General features: G+C 35.3%; 1 protein-coding gene across 1 annotated transcript; it reads left to right on the forward strand.

The window, feature by feature from the left end:
* Window positions 1-1,254: 1,254 nt before the first annotated feature.
* On the forward strand, window positions 1,255-12,699 carry LOC148780045 (uncharacterized). The gene is made up of 3 exons (XM_088849710.1): window positions 1,255-1,516; window positions 11,411-11,688; window positions 12,012-12,699. Exons 1-3 carry the CDS (start codon window positions 1,255-1,257, stop codon window positions 12,201-12,203), a joined length of 732 nt encoding a protein of 243 aa, XP_088705836.1. The 3' UTR covers window positions 12,204-12,699.

The following is a 12,699-nucleotide window of genomic DNA, read 5'->3' on the forward strand; positions in this document are numbered from 1 at the left end:
TTACCCTTATCAAATCTTCCATTATTTCCTTCTCATGCCTCTATGTTTATATCCATAAAGTCATTAGTTTTGTATTTAGATAATTATTGGGTTTGTTCAACTGAGGGGTGTAAATTATTACAAATCTTTTGCAGAACAAAATAAAATGAGTGAAAGCAGATTGATTTATTGTATATTTGGTGGAGAAGTCCAATCAAATGTCGATGGGACTTTGGATTATATTGGTGGTGATGCATGTACATTTATGATTGAAAGTAGAACTAGGTTAAATGACCGACGAAAATATGCAGCAAAGCGTTTCTCGCTAGATATATAGTTGGTATCATTGAGGTATTTTGTCCTTAGAAATAGAAAAGTTTTTGTGAATGTATTAATTGACGATGATATTGAGAGGATGTTGAATGCACATGAAAGAGAGAATAATCTCTTTCTGTATGTATTTGATGGGAGTGAATCAAGGGGTGAAGTACTTCACGTAATAATAACGTATTCGAAGAGGTCAGAGCCCCTCGTAGATCTAATTTGTTGCTCTCTAGTTCTGAACAAAGCAATGCACTAAGGTTGCTTAGTTCATGGAAGGATGCACTTACTGATATAGGGCAACAATTTGAGTCTCTAGATGACTTTCGAAAAGCACTTAGCAAGTTTGCTATAGCCCACCATTTCACATAGCATCTTATTATAATGAGGGGTACTGCATAAAGGCAAAATGTAAGGGTGATAGAAGCAAATGGGAAATATATGCTTCGAAATTAGGCAAGACGAATATTTTTAGCATCAAAACATGAAAAAAAAAACATTCATATGATATTGGGACAAGCAATGATGTACAAAGAAGAGCGTCACAAAAATTTATTGCATATGTAATCCAAGATAAATTAAGTGACACTGCGCATTAAAAAGCTAAAGAAACCATAAATGATTTGTCTAGAGATTATGGGCTACAAATCCGCTATTGCAGGGCTTGGCGAGGGAAAGAAACGGTCATCAAAGACACACATGGTTCACAAGAGGAGGCATACAACCAGTTACTTGTATATGTAAATCGTGTGATTAAGACGAATCCCGGTAGTTATGCGATGGGACAAGTATGGCAAAATAGTATATTTCATCGAAATGTTTATAAGCTTTTATGGCTCAATACATGGCTTCAAAAGTGGATGTTGTCCACTTATATTTCTCGATGGGATATCACTGAAAGTACGATACCTTGGAACTTTACTTGCTGCCAACTCACTCGATGGGGAAAAATAAATGTCTCCTGTTGCATTCGCTATTGTGGCTGTCGAAAGTACCGACAACTGGGTATGGTTTATGGAATCTTTAAATATTGCTATTGGGACAGATCGTGAAATTATTTTTTTGTCTGATAAACACCCTAAGCTAGTCGATACAGTTTGTCAAGTTTTTGAGAATGCCCATCATGCCTTATATAAGCGTCAGTTAGCGGAGAATTTAAAGAAGGAAGCAAAAGACATACCTAATGATGTTAAGAAGGCAGTTGTTAAATATATTTGTAGGAACATGTAGAGCATACAAGCCACAAGAGTATTTTGAAAAGATGAATGAAATTAGGTCATTTTCTGAAGACGCATTCAAATGGTTCATGGAAGCAACGTCAAACCGTTGGGTCACATCACTGTTCATAAGTAAACGATATAATCAAGTAACAACCAATGTGGCTGAGTCATATAACAAGTGGATTTTAGAAGCACGAGACATGTTAATTCTTCAGTGTGTTGATTTGATTAGAAGACAAATCATGAAACTAATGGCCACCCGAAGCTTGGAAGCTGAAATATGGAGTACAATACTTACCCCCCACATGCAAAAATGAAATAAAAAAGATCATAAAGCAATATCCCTTTCAGTTAGTGTCATTGTATCAAGTGGAGCAGTGTTTGAAGCAAGGGGTGATCACATTCATTATAAGATAGATATAATTGTACGAGAATATGAATGTCAGGGTTGGCAAATAACGGGCTTGCCCTACAAACATGCTTGTGAATGCCTTCAAGGATGAATAAGGATCCCGTTGACTATTGTGAAAACAATTTCACAGTTGAAAAGTTTCGTGAAACATATTCGTCTCCTATCGCGTCAATTACCTTGATTGATCTATCTAGGCGTATACATGGACAACTTCCTCCAGATGGAATAAGAGTACTTCCACCTCACTCAAGACAGCCCCCTGACTGAGCTAAAAAGAAGCGCATCCAGTCACAAGAAGTACCAGTGCGACCTATTCTGTAATAATCCTAAAATTTCAAAAAAAAAAAAAAAACAAAAAAAAACTTTTAATAAATAATGGTCTATATGAGCATGATGGTCCCTAGTGACCATCACTACTTTCAAAAGCTTTTGGTTTAAGCTTTTTCCTTTCTCTTACCACGTCCTTAGTTGACGTGGGCCTTAATCGTCTCTCACATAATATTAAGGTAACACCTCAGGTATGAGGTGGAGCCTAATAAAATAATATAATAATATATTATAAGAATTTAAAATCGGAGAGGCGAGGATTCCCACCCTAGAAAGTTTTGAGATCTCTCTCTAATCGAAACGTAGTGAGCTCTTTCTCTCTATAGCTGAATTTTTATCTTAAGCTCCCTCTCAAATATTTTAGGTAAGTGACTTCATTATCTTGAAAAATAATCCGCTCTTTTTAAAAATGAAATGAAATAATTATTTCTGCTTATTATCATGAATTTTAGGCACGATAAATTTTATGCGCAAGCGACCTCATTATTTTGAAAAATAATCTTTTTAATAAAATTATGATATTAGAAATTTTAAATGTTTTAAATTCTTAGAAATAAATTTATTTATTTATTTTTCTTGTTTATTGTCAGAAAATTTTAGAAATAAAATTATTAGAAATAAATGTGATAGTTCTGCTTTTACTAAAATTGTGAGATTTCTTTCTACTGTTATTTAATATTTAGACATTGTAAAATTCATGTGCAAATGACTGCCTTATTATCTGAAAACTGATATTTTTGCAATTGATTATAGCATTATCTGTGAAATGTTTATTTGCGAATTGACATCCTATAAATTGTGATAATTCCGTACTCTTGAATTTCTATACGAGTTTTTCTATACATTGGCAATTATGCTAGAATGTCTTTACGAACTGCTACCTTTCTAAATTTGAGCCCAAAATATTTGATTGGTTATGTTTGAAATGTTATTGAAAGTGACTGTTATTAATGGTTTTAGTGAAATTCATATTAGTGATTTCAGTGATATGTTGAGTACATGATATTGCTGCTTTCGAATGTTTAAGGAGATTTAGAAATACTTTAAGTATGCAAGTGGACTCATTCGATTCGTCGGTGAGGTATAAGTGGACCTATCTGGGACGCCGGCAGAGATTAAGTGGACTCATTCGGTACGTCGGTGAGGTATACGTGGACCTACAGGGATTAAGTTTACCTATCTGGGACGCCGATAGGGATTAAGTGGACCCATCAAGATGCTGATGGGTATATAGCTGACTTACTTGGGACGACAGTAGGGTATTTTGTGAAATCTTTTGAATTATGCACTGTCGTTAAAATGTTATATGCATTTCAATTACTCGGATTATACTTAATTATGCATTTTTTGAAAGTGAAACTGTTAATGCATTTCTGTTAATAGATCTCCTTTTTGAAAATATTGATATCTTTCAATCATGATTATTTTTAGGATTATGATGATCACTTACTGAGTAGCCAAACTCATCAAATTATGGTAAACATTTTTTCAGGATAACTGCGGTTTCATTTTGAGTGCTCGTCAAGATCAACTTTGGAAGATATTATAGTTGCGCTTAAACTTTCTTTTGTTACTTTATAAGAATTCGCCACTGTAAATTTGTCCTATCAATGAGATGTATATATGTTTTGACTGTCACATCTCAAGAATATCAGTATTGTAAATTCTTGGGCCGTGATAATTATGGTATCAGAGCAATAGGTTTAAGATTCTTAAGAAATTTAAAAAGAATGTGCTTAAAATCACATTTATTGTGTGTACAGACCGGGACAAAGTCAAGATCCAAAATAGCTGAAGCTAATATGGAAGGAATTCACAAAGCCTTGGAAAATATGGTTGCTCTAATGCAACATCAGATGGAAAACAACAATCCACTCAGGCAGTCAGTTACGGGAAATAATGGGAGTAATATCAAACAATTTAAGAAATTGAACCCACCTACTTTTAAGGGTGTTGTAAACCCACTGGAAGCCGAGGGATGGATTATGCAATTGGAGAAAATATTCGAGGTTATGGAATGTCCTGATGATAGGAAGGTGGCCTTGGCAGTTTTTATGTTAGAAAGTGAAGCTCAACATTGGTGGCGAATGGCAAAAAGAGTATTAGTCAAAGAAAATAAACCCTTGACTTGGGAAGTATTTCTAGATGCATTTAATGAAAAGTATTTCCCATATTTTATTTGAGATAAAAAAGAAATGGAATTTTTGGAATTAATCCAAGGAAACCGGACAATAGCACAGTAAGAGGCCAAGTTTACTGAATTGGCCAGGTTTGCACCACATGATTAACAATGAGGCAAGAAAGGTAAAAAAAATTGAAAGGGGTCTCAGGCCAGCTATTAGAAGAAGAATATCAGTCTTAAAATTGAGAACTTATGCTGAAATAGTGGATCGAGCCCAAATTATCGAAAAAGATTTTGAAGATTACCAAGATATGAAAAATCAGAAAAGTCAGGTTAGACTCACACCATCTAATCGACATCAGTTTGAAAGGGCAAACAAGAAGCTAGGGCTCTTGCCACTTCAAAGCTCAATAGAACCATGTAAAAAATGTGGGAAAAATCATGGATCGAGCCTTTATTGTTGGAATACTGGAGAGCCTGGTTTAAATGTGGAAAATTTGGGCACCAGATTAGAGAATGTCCTAGCTTACAGATGCAACAGCTTCCAAAGCAGGGAGAGAGAGCTCAAAAGCCTCAAATGAAGGAAACAGTATTTGACATCACCCAGCAAGACGCTCAGGCCTCAAAATTAGTTATCCAAGGTACTCTTATTATCTTTCAAAAAGTAGCTCATGTTTTGATTGATCCTGGATCTACTCATTCATTTGTGTCACCACACTTTGCATGCCACTTAAAGGTAGAACCAGAACAATTAGAATACATTCTAAAGGTAGCCACACCGATGGGAAATTCAAGTGACACCAATCTAGTATACAAATCCTGTGTAATAAAGATAGAAGAAAATGAACTGTTGGTTGATTTAATACTTCTAGAAATTCAAGATTTTGATGTAATCTCAAGCATGGATTGGCTTTCTGCATACCATGCAAGTATTGATTGTTGGAAGAAAATGATTACCTTAAGTATTTTGAATCAACCAATATTTTACTTCAATGGTATCAAAGAAGACTCCCCATCATATTTAATCTCTTGTATTCGAGCATATCGCCTCCTTTCAAAAGGGTGTCAAGACTTTCTTGCCTATATCAAAGAAGATAGGAAGGAAGAGATAAATTTGGATACCACTAATGTTATCCGAGAATTTCCCGATGTTTTTCTAGAAAAATTGTCAGGATTACCGCCTGACAGGGAAATTGAATTCTCTATTGAATTATTGTCAGGGGTAGCCCCAATTTCTAAGGCACCTTACAGAATGGCAACTGCAGAACTTAAGGAACTTAAACAACAATTGGAAGAATTATTAGATAAAGGTTTTATCAGGCCCAGTGTATCACCTTGGGTTGCTCCGGTATTGTTTGTTAAAAAAAAGATGGGACCATGAGATTGTGTATCGATTATAGACAGTTGAACCAAGTGACAGTTAAAAATAAGTATCCATTACCTAGAATTGATGATTTATTTGATCAATTACAAGGATCACAAGTATTGTCAAAAATTGATCTTAGATATGGATATTATCAGCTTAAGATTAAAAGTGAAGATAATTCCAAGACAGCTTTCAAAACAATGTATGTCCATTATGAATTTTTAGTCATGCCTTTTGGATTAACCATTGCACCAGCTGCATTTATGGATTCGATGAATCGGGTCTTTAAGCCCTTTTTGGATAAATTTATTGTGGTATTCATCGATGATATTTTAATTTATTCCAAGAACCAGAAGGAACATGAGCAGCAAGTAAGAATGGTATTGCAAATATTAAGAGAAAAGAAATTGTATGCCAAACTTAGTAAATGTGAATTTTGGCTTGAACAAGTGACATTTTTAGGACATGTCATATCAAAGGAAGGTCTATCAGTTGATCCTTCAAAGGTTGAAGCCGTTGTTAATTGGACACAACCAAGTAATGTGATTAAAGTTCGAAGCTTTTTGGGATTGGTAGGATATTACAGAAAATTTGTAGAAGGATTTTCTCGAATCGCAACCCCATCGGCTCAATTGATACAGAAAAATATCAAATTTGAGTGGACAAGTGAATGTGATGAGAGTTTTCAAGAACTAAAAGTTCGATTAACTTCAGCACCTATTTTAATTATTCTTGAGGAGAGTGGGGGATTTGTGATTTATAGTGATACTTCACATAAAGGCTTGAGTTGTGTATTAATGCAATATCAGAAAGTAGTGGCATATGCATCCAGACAGTTGAAAGAATATGAGAAAAAATATCCAATTTATGACTTGGAACTGGCTGCAATAGTATTCACTTTGAAAATGTTGAGGCATTATCTATATGGTGAGCAATTCGAAATATACACATATCATAAGAGCTTGAAATACCTCTTCTCTCAGAAGGATTTAAATATGCGGCAAATAAGATGGATGGATTTCTTAAAAGATTATGATTGTACAATCCATTATCATTCAGGAAAAGCTAACATTGTGGCCGACGCTCTAAGTAGAAAATCTATGGGAGTCTTAGCTCATCTAATCATCCAAGAAATGAGATTGTTAGAGGAAATAGTGGATTGGCATCCGGTTCTGTCTATTAATGGTGTGGTAAGTATGATTGCCAACATTAAGGCAGAACTCCAATTAATCCAACAGATTCAATCGGCACAAAAGAAAGACCCTTAGCTTATAACAATTGTAGAAGAGGTGAAGCTGTGAAAGAGAGACCAATTCTCTATATGTAGTGAGGATTTGCTAAGATTCAAAGGTCGAATTTATGTCTCGAATGATGAGAGTGTGAAGAAAGCTATATTGGAAGAAGCACATCACTCTCATTATACGATACATCCCGGAAGTATTAAAATATATCAGGATCTGAAAAAAACCCTTTGGTGGAATAATATAAAAAAAGAGATAGCACTATTTGTGTCTAAGTGTCTAATATGCCAGCAAGTAAAAGCTAAGCATCAAGGGCCCGCTGGGTTGTTGCAGCCTTTACCCGTGCCAGAGTGGAAGTGAGAGCACATCTTTATGGATTTTGTCTCTGGCTAGCCTAGAACAAATTCAGGACATGATAGCATTTGGGTCATTGTGGACCGGCTGACCAAAACTGCCCATTTTCTACCGATTCGCATGACATACACTTTGGATCGACTGGCCTAGTTGTACATTAAGGAAATGGTGCGGTTGCATGGAGTTCCGGTCAGTATTGTATCGGACAGGGATACTCGGTTTACTTCTAAATTTTGGGCTAGGCTACAGTCAGCCATGGGGACGAGACTCACCTTTAGCACTGCCTTTCATCCCCAAACTGATGGACAATCGGAGAGGACCATCTACACTTTGGAAGATATGCTAAGGGCCTGTGTCATTGACTTTACAGGAAGTTGGGATGACCATTACCCTTGATTGAGTTTCCAAGCCAGTATTCAGATGGCACCATGTGAAGCCTTGTTAGGAAGGAAATGCAGGTCACCCATCTGTTGGGACGAGGTTAGTGAAAGAAAGCTTTCGGGGCAAAAAATTGTCCAGGTAACCATAGATAAGATAGCATTAATTCGAGAAAGGCTCAGGACAGCTCAGAGTCGATAAAAGAGTTATGCCGATAACCGAATGAGAGATCTTGAATTTACGGAAGGTGATCGAGTTTTCCTAAAAATCTCACCAATAAAAGGCATTATGAGATTCGGTAAGAAAGGAAAGCTGAGCCCACGTTACATTGAACCATTTGAAATCCTGGAAAAAATCGGAGGTGTTGCTTATAGACTTGCCTTATCACCCGAATTGGCAAACGTCAATAATGTCTTCCATGTATCATCACTACGTAAATATCAGCCTATATCTTGAAATATGAACCTTTACCGATCAGAAAGGACCTATCCTTCATTGAGCAACTAATTTTGACACTGGATAGAAGGGTGCAGGTGTTGTGCAACAAGGAGATTCCTTTGGTCCGTATATTATGACAGTATCATTCAAGAGAAGAGTCGACTTGAGAACGAGAAGACGATATCAGAGAAAAATGTCCTTATCTTTTTAAGTAATCAGGTACACAAATTTAGAGGACTAAATTTATTTAAGGGGGGACCAATGTAATAATCCTAAAATTTCAAAAAAAAAAAAAAAAACTTTTAATAAATGATGGTCCATATGAGCATGATGGTCCCTCGGGACCATCACTACTTTCAAAAGCTTTTAGTTTAAGCTTTTTCCTTTCTCATACCACGTCCTTAGTTGACGTGGGCCTTAATCGTCTCTCACATAATATTAAGGTAACACCTCAGGTATGAGGTGGAGCTTAATAAAATAGTATAATAATATGTTATAAGAATTTAAATTCGGAGAGGTGAGGATTCCCACCCTAGAAAGTTTTGAGATCTCTCTCTCTAGTCGAAACGCAGTGAGCTCTTTCTCTCTATAGCCGAATTTTTATCAGAAGCTCCCTCTCAAATATTTTAGGTAAGTGACTTCATTATCTTGAAAAATAATCCGTTCTTTTAAAAAATGAAATGAAATAATTATTTCTGCTTATTATCATGAATTTTAGGCGCGATAAATTTTATGCGCTGACCTCATTATTTTGAAAAATAATCGTTTTTATAAAATTATGATATTAGAAATTTTAAATGCTGTAAATTCTTAGAAATAAATTTATTTATTTATTTTTCTTGTCTATTGTTAGAAAATTTTAGAAATAAAATTATTAGAAATAAACGTGATAGTTCTGCTTTTACTAAAATTGTGAGATTTCTTTCTACTGTTTTCTAATATGTAGACATTGTAAAATTCATGTGCAAATAACTGGCTTATTATCTGAAAACTGATATTTTTGCAATTGATTATAGCATTGTCTGTGAAATGTTTATTTGCGAATTGACATCCTATAAATTGTGATAATTCCATATTCTTGAATTTCTATAAGAGTTTTTCTATACATTGGCAATTATGCTAGAATGTCTTTACGAACTGCTACCTTTCTAAATTTGAGCCCAAAATATTTGATTGGTTATGTTTGAAATGTTATTGAAAGTGACTGTTATTAATGGTTTCAGTGAAATTCATATTAGTGATTTCAGTGATATGTTGAGTGCATGATATTGCTGCTTTCGAATGTTTAAAGAGATTTAGAAATACTTTAAGTATGCAAGTGGACTCATTCGGTTCGCCGATAAGGTATAAGTGGACCTATCTAGGATGCCGGCAGGGATTAAGTGGACTCATCCGGTACGCCGGTGAGGTATACGTGGACCTGCAGGGATTAAGTGGATCTATCTGGGACGCCGATAGGGATTAAGTGGACCCATCAAGACGCTGATGGGGTATATAGCTGACCTACTTAGGACTCCAGTAGGGTATTTTGTGAAATCCTTTGAATTATGCACTGCCGTTAAAATGTTATATGCATTTCAATTACTCGGATTATACTTAATTATGCATTTTTTGAAAGTGAAACTGTTAATGCATTTCTGTTAATAGATCTCCTTTTTGAAAATATTGATATCTGTCAATCATGAATATTTTTAGGATTATGATGATCACTTACTGAGTAGCCAAACTCATCAAATTATGGTAAACATTTTTTCAGGATAACTGCGGTTTCATTTTGAGTGCTCATCAGAATCAACTTTGGAAGATACTGTAGTTGTGCTTAAACTTTCTTTTGTTACTTCGTAAGAATTCGCCACTGTAAATTTGTCCTATCAATAAGATGTATATATGTTTTGGTTGTCACATCTCAAGAATATCGGTATTGTAAATTCTTGGGGCGACTATAATAGGTGTAAAAGAACAGGTCACAACAGGGCAACTCTTAAAGCACCCACTTGAAGGCATTTTATTTAGCTGTCTTCTTTGTTTTGTCTTTTTAAATTATAACACCCACTTGTGGGAAATTTTTTCAATACAAATATTTTTGCAAGTACATTTATTGAATATGCCAGTTTTCTCTCTCTTTTTTATTGGATATGCTATTGATTTGTGTTTTCTCTTTTCTCATGAGTATGACTCATCTCTTTCTCAAGTGTTTCCTGTTGCCAAATTGCATTCTGACTTCTTATGTAAGCTATCTAATATTGGATATGCACTATATTTGAAGCTCATGGTTGGATATCTAGTGGAAACACATGGTTGAATTGATAACAGACTTGGACTCTCCAGTAGTTATGGATGGCTGAATATTTAAAAAACGTCAATGTATTGATAATGTGAAGTTCTTAAAGAAACACTTAGCTCCAATTTCTTTTCTTTCTTAAGTTTTCTATATCCAAATCTGTCTCATTGCTTTTAACTAATTTCTTCTTCTTACTTATACTAAGTAGTAGGACTCGACGTATCAATATTTAAAATATTGAGGTTTGCTCACCATATAATTCTTAATGGTGTGACAATCCACCATTAGTGGAAATTAAACTTTTGAATATGCACATATATTGGATATGTACATATATTTGATATTCATTTAGTAGATATGCAACTATTCTATTTCTTTTTTTATTGGATATGCTACTTGTGGTTATTTTTTTATGTCAATTATGAAAATGGAATTAGCAATGCAAGACCCGGAACAACTAAGAGGCAAAGGGGAGCCATCCTCTTCATTAGCTCAAAGGTAAGAGGTATGATGGTCTATTTATTTTAGTTAATGATTTATATTAATTAGGTATTTTTCATGTTATTGACTATTGCAATTTTTTGTTATTATTCATTTTAGGAGAGAAATGTACTTCGTATTGACGAATCAACTCAAGTCCTAGTAAATTGGAAGATCGATCAACAACATATACCTCTAATTCAAAATACAAGGTTGAGCCCATTGATGGATATTGGGGTATCACATATCGATTGCAATCTAGTGAGGGCTTTTATAGGGACATGGTACAGGGACACAAATACTGCATTTTTAAGGATTAGTGAAATGGTTCCAACCCTATACGATGTGTGACAGATATTAAGGATAATCGTGATACGTGAGCTTGTAACCGGCATCAGTCCTGAAGACTATGTTGCGTTCGTCAAGGAGTATCTAGGATATTGCCCCAAAGACATCACCCCGATGTGTCTCAAACATACATGGTTGAGCAGTCGATTCGTCCAACTACCAAAAAACCAAATTACAACTCACGCAACACACACGAGCATATCTCCTTTATTTAGTCGGCACAACTATATTTGTCGACTCATCTAAAGGATCTACGCTATCAATATACTTGCAATTGTTTCGAGATGTTGATGAGGCAGGGAAGTATGCATGGGGTGTTGAAGCGCTTCCTTTTTTGTATTGTTCATTGTCTAAGGTCACCAGTGGGGAAAATAATCATTTTAGTGGGTCAGCGACCTTACTACATGTATTTCTCACTCTCGTTATTATTTAATTTTAGAATATTACAATTTCTCACTATCGTTTTCTTCTTACTTTTTACTTCTTCTATAGTGTTGGATCTATGAGCATTTTCGAGCTCTAGCCACCAAGCCTACATTGGTCATAAGCTCAGGAATGCTTAAGGCTTGCATGTAGAAGAAACAAGCACGCCACAAAAACATCTCATTTGATAACATCTCGTTTGATATGGTTAGTTATTGGCTTATGTGCTTATAATCCAATAGATAATCAACTTGTGGTTAGTTATTTCATAACGTTTCATGCTTATTTTTGTAGGTGACTTGACAACCATATGAGGAGTAGCATGAAATTGCAGAGTACTACATCTGTCTATCATACCTCATCAGTTTCAATATTGTAGAGTACTATCTGCCAGATCGCATGATGCAACAATTTGGAAAGCTACAAGGTATTCTTGTTAACCCACCCAAGTGGGATAGGAGAGAGAAAGTCGGTTTGCACCCCACAAATTGGACCGTAGAATTAGGTAGATAGATAAAAGATTGGAAAGCACGATAACATCATGTTGTTAAGGTAGCTGTAGATAAACCTGGTGAAGTACCTACAACAGAGTACATGGTCTGGTACAAACAACATAGTACATGGCCGAGGAATCCAGGCGTTATGTATTGGTGGCTCATGATCTGCGATTAAATAACACTTCTGTAAAGACAGGTGCCGAGGAGACAGCGCGGACTATAGGTGGAGATGTGCGAAGTGAAAGTGAAAAAGAAGAAGACGATGATTATGGAGAAGAAGACGATGATGACGGAGAAGAGGATGATGATAAAGAAGAGAATGATGAGGCAGAACAGGATGATGATGGAGAAGAGGATGATGAGAGAAGAACGAAGAAAAAATCTGATCACTTTCAAGCGCCAACGTTGCAAGAGGAATCGAGGTGAAATTTGCGTTGGAGAAATTGACTTTTTTTTTTTTTGTCTTAGATATGTATATTTCAAACAAATGTTAAGTAAAAAATATGGTTGAT

Source organism: Amborella trichopoda, chromosome 10 (assembly GCF_054954075.1).
Source record: "Amborella trichopoda isolate Santa Cruz 75 chromosome 10, AtrichopodaSantaCruz75HAP2 v2.0, whole genome shotgun sequence".
In the NCBI taxonomy this organism is placed as follows: domain Eukaryota; kingdom Viridiplantae; phylum Streptophyta; class Magnoliopsida; order Amborellales; family Amborellaceae; genus Amborella; species Amborella trichopoda.

Coding starts and splice junctions, on each gene's coding strand:
- LOC148780045 (XM_088849710.1), top strand. CDS start 1,255: ATGTCTCCTGTTGCATTCGCTATTGTGGCTGTCGAAAGTACCGACAAC. Junction 1,517..11,410: donor GGCAGTTGTTAAATATATTT/GTAGGAACATGT, acceptor ATGGTTGAGCAG/TCGATTCGTCCAACTACCAA. Junction 11,689..12,011: donor TACATGTATTTCTCACTCTC/GTTATTATTTAA, acceptor TATGAGGAGTAG/CATGAAATTGCAGAGTACTA.